Source organism: Temnothorax longispinosus, chromosome 3, assembly GCF_030848805.1.
Source record: "Temnothorax longispinosus isolate EJ_2023e chromosome 3, Tlon_JGU_v1, whole genome shotgun sequence".
Classification (NCBI taxonomy): Eukaryota; Metazoa; Arthropoda; class Insecta; order Hymenoptera; family Formicidae; genus Temnothorax; species Temnothorax longispinosus.
In genome coordinates this window covers 24,343,425-24,351,474 of record NC_092360.1, presented here as the reverse complement: position 1 = coordinate 24,351,474, position 8,050 = coordinate 24,343,425, and the positions used below count along the sequence as shown (strand labels likewise).

Genomic DNA, 8,050 nt, shown 5'->3' with positions numbered 1-8,050 from the left:
AATTTTTAAGTTAATACGTCGTGTATAAGTATATAAAACGCTTTGCACAAAATCTGATAGAAATTTGATAATTTAAATTAAAGAAATCGAAAAATGTTACGACATTATATGACTGTTATAAAATACATCACAATTCTCAGAATAGATTTTTATACGTCCTGAAAGGAGGGGTCAGAAGCTACTCTAATAAAGTTTTATGTAAATTACATATTACAAGATTACACATAGATTGGATGTCTGAAGCGCGATTGGCTAATATTATATCGCTCGGTGACTTATTATTTTGATAAGGATTGCGTGTCATATGCGACACAGCGTATTTTATCTGCTTCTCTGTTTGATCATCAACGATCGTATCGTAGTATATCAGGACAAGTTTAAACGCAACAAAATCGCAATCGTAATGAAATCGCAAAACGTTTAATTTATCAAAAAGTAACAAGGTGCTACCTAAGAAAACATGGAAATACTTTAGATTCATAACTACAGCAGGAACGCAACTACCGGTGATGGTATATAGATAAAACTATTTATATTTTGCGATCAGTTGATTGGCATAATCAATGTAGGATTGCTTTGCCACTTCTTGCGAGATGCCCTTCTTCTTGTTCCAGGCTTCCCACTTGGCTTTCCCTTTCAAATCCAGCATGCCGGGTTTAGCTGAAACATTACACGATATACATATATTAGTGATATGATATAATAATAATCATTTATTTTTCACACAATTTAGAATAAAGCAACCGAATAAATGAATAATTAGTTTTCCTTGATTTACCACTAAGATAAATATAATTTAGCAAGTATGTATTATAACATATTAATATACAAGGTAGGCCAAAAGTATGGTTATAATCGAATATTTCGTAAATAATGCATTTTAGAAAAAAATATTTTAGACAAAAATTGTAGGGATTAAAAAGATCTAATTACTGACCTTATTAGTTTGATCTTACAATTAGGTGGCGTTCTTAAGATCAAGTTAGGGTCCCTTTGAATTTTTTAAATTGGACTCTTTATTTTTTATTACATATTCTTGTAACATTTGTCAAGACATTTTCAAAACACTATAATAAAGCTTTCCTTTGTTAAGAATTTCCTGAGATATTTTTGTCACGATATTTTTAATATGAAATATCTCGTAAAATATTCACTTTTCGATGATTTCACCTTAATACTTTTATACGTAGAATAATAAAAGGAAGCGATTAACGATATTAATTTTTACATTTGTAATTTTGCAAAATTTAATGCATCTATAACACAACGCAATAGAATTTGTTAAAATATCTCTTTTTTATTGTTTTTTTTTTTTTTACAACAATCAATTCCTTTCATTATTCTACGTATAAAAGTATGAAGGTAAAGTCATTGAAAAGTGAAAGTTTACGAGATATTTCATATTTTATATGAAAACTATCATGCATGACACAAAATTTAAAATATCTCAAGAACGTCTTGATAAAAATAAGCCTTATTATAGTGTTTTAAAAATGTCTTGACAATGACTATAAGACGATGCAATAAAAAATAGGGGGTCCAACTTGAAAAATTCACAGTGACCCAAACTTGACCTTATAGGACGTCACGCCTAAAATCATAAACTAATAAGATTAGTAAATAGATTTTTTTTAAATCCTACAACTTTTGTTTGAAACATTATTTTTTAAAATCCATTGTTTTCGAGATATTCGACCCATACTTTTGGTCTATTACCATGTATACATACACATGGATACGTGAAATTACCTTTTTTAAAAAGGTAATTTTATTCTGATATACATAATGATATACATGGACGCGTGAAATTAAATATTATTATTATATATCTAATTTTCATGATATCAGTAAGAACTTACATGTGTTATTGTCGCCAACTGTGCCTTGTTTGAACAAGGCGTAAAGCTCCAAAAGCTCCTCGTCAGTAGGACGCTTCGTGAGCGCCTTTACGGCCTCGGCAGCCGCCTCAAATTGCTATAAAGAAAATATAATTTTATTATTTCAAAACAATATTACATTAGTTATTCACATATAACTAATATTACGTTAAAAAATTAATATTATAAAAAAGTTTTCGTCAGAAGCACACTGTTGTTAGTCAATACATATTCAGCAGCGTATTATGTTTAGCAGCTTATAAATATGGATTATATTCAGAAAAGGCCACGAAAGTGACCTTTGTGTCGTGGATGACTCTGCATTAAGCTCCTTAAAAAAGATGGCCCGCGTTACTCAGATAGTAGTACGTTATTTGTCGTCATTTTAACGTTAAAATAATGACAAGTAACGTCAGCTTGCTACCTGAGTACTAACTAAATTCAAAATCAGACCAAAATCACAAGCCAGAGGCGTGCACTTAAAATTGCCAACGTCAATAATTATACAACAACAGTTTGCAACTTTATAGTCATATAATTTTTAAGGTCACGATAATGAACGATTTCAAAATTTCTCGCCAAAACTTCCAAACTTTCCTCAACCGGGTGCATCCAAATGATAATCTACTGTCTGTCCCGAATTTCTCCTCGGAGAAATGCACACGATAATATCACGCACGATATAATGTAACTTGGGGATCAATGAAATTAGTATGCTGTGTCGCCGGTCAATTTTCGCGGCTCATTTCCGCTTCGATTAATCTGATGTCGACGTCTTTCTGATGCAGCCTATAACTCCGAACTCCGAAAAAAATAGGTGCAAACGTGGAAAATGTATTTATGCACGATGAATGTACTCTTCACACTGTAAATCCAAGTGTGTTATTTCTACACGCATAAACGTCTAAAAATCTTACCTTTGACTGAAGCTCGTTTTACATGTTTTGTTGCCTGTTAAATTAATACGTTTAATTGTATTAAATTAAAAGTTAATACGTTTAACTGTATTAAACGCGACTTAAAACGGCAAGAAATGTATAAGAAGAGCTTTAGTTAAATAAACACACTTGAATTTGCAGTGCTTGGCGCATAACTGTAACAATGTATTTCTTAATGCATCGCGATCCGAAATGAGAGAGAATACATGTGATACCTGATCGAGAGACATCCTTATAGCTAGTCGCACGACTACACCGTTGATATTCCAAGTACTTTGTGACCGTCGATCGAATGCTTGCACAAGTTAAAAACGCTAATCCCCACCTCGCGAAACTTATCACGATGCGCGAGCCAGGGTCGGACAATACAAATTTGTTTCTCTTTTTCGGGGTCGTGATAGCTTGTTATAGCAGATTACTGCACGCGGTTCGTGAACATGTATTCCATTTTTGCAATACTTTTATAATAAACGACACAATACGGTAAATTAAAAGTCATATGGCTAAAACTGATTGATACACAACATTGTGTACATTTACTTGCGAATCATAAACAATAAAATAGAGATATTATACAGGATAAATACAAAAAATGTCAAGGTCTGTGTTAAACAGGCCTTAATATGCTCAGTTAAAGAGAAATTTAATTAAGAAACTAATCTTGAGATATAAAACAGGCCAAAATAAATAAATCTTAAGAGTCAATATGATATTTGTAGCATTACATTTTTAACCGCGATTGAAGCGAGGAACCCAAATAAAATTTGTCTTGAAACACTTGCCTGAATCATCTTTTTCATCACGATTCAATAGTCGAATCTTGAGAAAAGATTTCATGTATAATGTATTAAATAGTTGAATTCTGTATGAGTTGAATTTTGTTTTTGAGACAGGAAAAATTGCGTTAATGTAAAGATAACGTGGAAGAGATTATGCTTTCAATAAATATATTTTGTACATTTCTCAACAATTCCATATCTAAATTAGTTATGAGCAATTGCATTATTAAATATAATATATTATAATTATATTATAATATATTTTATTTAATACTGTAATATTATTTTAAATTCGTTTAAAAAAGTTTGAGAAAAATAGAGCATACAAATTTTGATAATTTTTTCAGATAAAATTATGTAACGTTTTTCTTTCCTCTGTTATCACGTTTTAAAATTAGTTTTAACGTAAAACATTAAAACAGTTTTAACACAGTACAATAAATAGTTAAATAAATAGCTAAATAAATTTATTTATCAGAAATAAGAAAGCAAATCTTTAACAACAGCATGCTCAAAGTTATAATAATATGACATACTAAGTTAACTATAAATATATAGATATCCATTTTATTCATAAGCTCTCATAAAGATAAAATAGAAATATATTTTGCAGCAAGAATGTACCTACATTTGTGTATCTGTATCCCAGACTTTTATCTATATGTATGTACATTTATGACTAATTTTAAATTTCTATTTCCTTTAATAAAGGAAGGATTATTTGATGCAAATTATCAAATTCAGGTATTATATTAAATATAACTAAACTAACTAATTCACAAATTATATTACAACTCGATTAAATAAAGAGTAAGGTTTACACTTCCAGGATCCAGTTTTCCAAGAAATACTTATTATCAATCGCATTTATGACTTAAATCAGATTTCTCGGTACTTTAGAAATAATCGCTTCTAACAGAGGATATATAAGTAAAGAGATATAATTTCACAAGTTTGGAGAACTTTGTATTTACTCTGTGTGTAAAGCGGTGTACTGGTTTTAAGATCGACCACAGAAAACCCCGTTATAGGCAATCGTCCTAGACGACATTCATCTATATGAAGCTTTTCGCGACCTCGTGAATTGTGTATATGAGAATGCAAATACACAATTTTGAAAACAACACGATAATATTAAACACAGACATTCTATATATCAGTTGAAAAACTCTGTAAGAAATGTAAAAATTAAAAGGAATTATAAAACATTTTTATTTTGCGAATTTATGAATTCTTTAATCTTCAGAAGTCAAGAGTTGATATGATAATTTCTGACTCTTTCTGTACTTTATTCTATTTCTTTTTCTGTTTGTTCTGACAAAATTTAATAATTTGATAAAGATTTTAATAATCTCTTATCGACTTAATCATCGAACATTTCTCGAGTAATTTCTGATTTCGTAGATTAATAAATTTCGTGGAATTTTATTTTGTAGATTGAATGCCCGTTGATTAATTCCTTTTAATTAATCTATATTTCTTGCGTGAAAATAAAGCAATACCTGATCAACCGACATCGGGATGCGAATCCGCTTCGTGTGCAAGTTAACTGTCTACTGACTGTAGCTAGTAATCACGATTCTACGCTTCCCGATCGCCGCAGAGTTTATTACTCTAGCATCAGAGGTGGGGGAACACACGGATCTCGATCTTGAACTGATTATATAGTGCCATGGTTATTACGCTGATTGCATACGTGCAAGTAAATTTAATCGCGGCTCAAAGTTTATAAGTAGATTACAATCAATCGATAAGTGTACTCAGAAAATAATCTGAATAATGTGAATAATTTCGGGATAAAAAGACTAATGTGCAATATATAAATAAACATTGTAAAAGATTTTATTTGGAAAAGTAATTAAACGTATATAACACGCAAACATTATATTAGTAATTGCTAAGAAACGTGAAGATACATTTATATCGAGAACAAAAATCGTAGTTGAACAAATAATTGCACATATTTTATTGCCTCTCGAAACATTAAATTCTTGTTTGTCACACCGCGATTTCAGTGTCTAATTGAAGTAGGAACATACTCGCAACTGCAATTAATTCGTTCCCTATAGCGTGATAACGAGGCGAGCAAATTAACTGGAGATAATCTAAGAATTTATGTACGAGCCAGTTTATCTTTTTCCTTCTAATGTGGAGTAAAAAATATAAACTCTGAACTAGTGCAGCCAGTTCAGTAACAGAAAACAGACCCCGTGATCGCGTATAACATGAGTTCGAGGCCCAAGATATACGTTCAACATTAAATAACATAGAATAATGCAAAAAGAAAAGAACAGCAAACACGTGTCTCAAGTAGTGTTTGTGTAAATAATACACCATACGCGAACACCATTACGTGCGAATTACATTTAATTTCAAGATTTATTTGGAAAGTAAACTCGCGCGAAAGATATTCGCGTAACATAATGCTGATGAGCTGCGTAAAAGTGGCACGCAATGTTATTCACTGTCCGTTTTGTTCTTGTTTCCCCTCGGTAACAGATGAATCGATTGAACGTATCATATTTTATCATGCTCCACTTTGCAAGAGGAGCCTTCTCCGAAATCACAATTTTGCTGGTTCTCGCGCGCGGCGCGGCGCGACGCGGCACGGCGTTCGGGGAAGAGCGAACGGGGCCAATGTGCTACATCAGCATCCCTGCAGACTCACCTGCGCAAGAATGTCGGAATTCCTGACTACCTCTGACGCACGTATCACGTTCTTATATACACACGCACACGCACATCTAAACGCCTGTACACGTGTTTATGACCTTTTGTAAGAAATCAACTCTATTGCAATATTGTTTTATCCGACGCATATGAAACAAATGCATTAATCAACTTTTTAATAGATCGCGCTTGTTCAAAGCAAGCGCAAAAACGTTGCGCGATTTACAATTTCACAAACAAGCGACACCAATGAAAAGTATCGTAACTGAAACATTTTCACTTGTAATTATTCATTTCAGTGATCAGCAGAATCTTCCAGGGTAGTATGATTTATCATAATTTTAATATAAAATAGAATTAACACTATCGTACAAATAATTTTTCAAGACAATATAGCGGTTACAATATTTTTCATTGCCGTCGGAATAATACCAATAATTAAACGCTATGTGTCTAAAGTTGTCTTTTAATGCAACTCACATCACATCTACTTAATCAACTATTATTTGTTTACTGCAAGATGTTGCGGAAATGCAACGGATGTGTAATACACAAAAAATTATCGCGTTACGTATATAAGAGTCAGCAGAAAGTTTGATTACGAAAACGTGCGCGGGCACGAGAACGAAACGGAGAAATTCCCGGAGAAAGAATGCGGAATCACTGCTGAACAATATTAGACACGCTATATATGCAATTTTCTTGCTCTCATCAGTCGCGCATCCTTCACCACAGCGTGATGCATTGAGCTGTAAAGCCAACATACTGCAAATGTTTAATAGAAAGTAAAGTTTTATTAATGAGAATATATCTGAGAGAGAAATCTTGACAAATATTTTGTGCTTTTGTACAATAATAGCGCGGTTAGAGTAAAAGTATAATTATAAATAATTTAAAGTGTTTATTCTTGCGTACATCTTGAAATCCGCAAGTTACTTTCACTCCAACTGTGCAATCTTAATATTATAAATTTAAAGTAAATTTTAGAAACGAGATTGATGCCCGCTTTAAACGATTTATAATTTGTATCAGAATTTAGGATAGAATTCTATTAGTAATTTTATGAGCCGTGTAATACGAAAAAAAGAGAATCTTATATAAAAGAATATAAACAAAATTAATATTAAAATACGTATATACGCGTCAAGATATAGCATACAAATAGAATTCTATGCTAAAATCTAACGAATTATAGATCGTCTTATTATAGGACAAAAGAAAAACTATAACTATTAACAAATAATAAATATAACTATTATAAAGAAGACGATATATAGTTGCAGAAATATACGTTTGTTTAAATATTCAAAAGACCGTGCTGTATATCATAGTGTGGACTTGGCAATTAGTTTATGTAATCATTCAAATAATACATTTTAACAAATTGCCGTTACAAATAAGAGCGTTATGTCTTTACAAACGTTTTAACAAAAGCTGAATAAAGTTCTTGTAATATCGGTAGTTATCGATCGACACTGATAGAAGTATGTATAGAAGTGGGGGGCAGATTAATGCAGTCGGAGTATTCATCAGATAAAATTTGATTTATCTTATCGAGTGAAGTGTAACGATTGATTTTTTTTCTTCAATATTATATTATTATATGATTATATTACTTTACGAAAATCTTACTTAAAAGATTAACGATTAACACCAATTCTAGTACATTTATGCATATTTTATTATGTTAAATAATAAATTAATTGAGTGGATTACCTCAAAATTCTGCAGTTTTATAACATCTCAACATTACGCTATTAATTATTACTTACCACGTTTAACGAGA

General features: G+C 31.4%; 1 protein-coding gene across 2 annotated transcripts; it reads right to left on the bottom strand.

Moving 5' to 3' along the window:
- Positions 1-404: 404 nt before the first annotated feature.
- Positions 405-5,249, bottom strand: LOC139809938 (acyl-CoA-binding protein homolog). 2 transcript variants are annotated; one of them, XM_071773238.1, is made up of 3 exons: positions 5,097-5,249; positions 1,860-1,974; positions 405-660 (listed from the first exon to the last, which is right to left on the bottom strand). In XM_071773238.1, the coding sequence occupies exons 1-3, from the start codon at positions 5,109-5,111 to the stop codon at positions 527-529; spliced, it is 264 nt and encodes an 87-aa protein (XP_071629339.1). In that variant the 5' UTR covers positions 5,112-5,249; the 3' UTR covers positions 405-526. The 2 variants fall into 2 exon arrangements, with proteins under 2 accessions (XP_071629339.1, XP_071629338.1); XM_071773237.1 differs by lacking the exon at positions 5,097-5,249 and adding an exon at positions 3,031-3,183.
- Positions 5,250-8,050: the final 2,801 nt, after the last annotated feature.

Excerpts from the sequence above, each read along its gene's own strand:
- LOC139809938 (XM_071773238.1), bottom strand. Across the intron at positions 661-1,859 it reads AGTTGGCGACAATAACACAT|CTAAACCCGGCATGCTGGAT; the intron begins GTAAGTTCTTAC and ends GTAATGTTTCAG.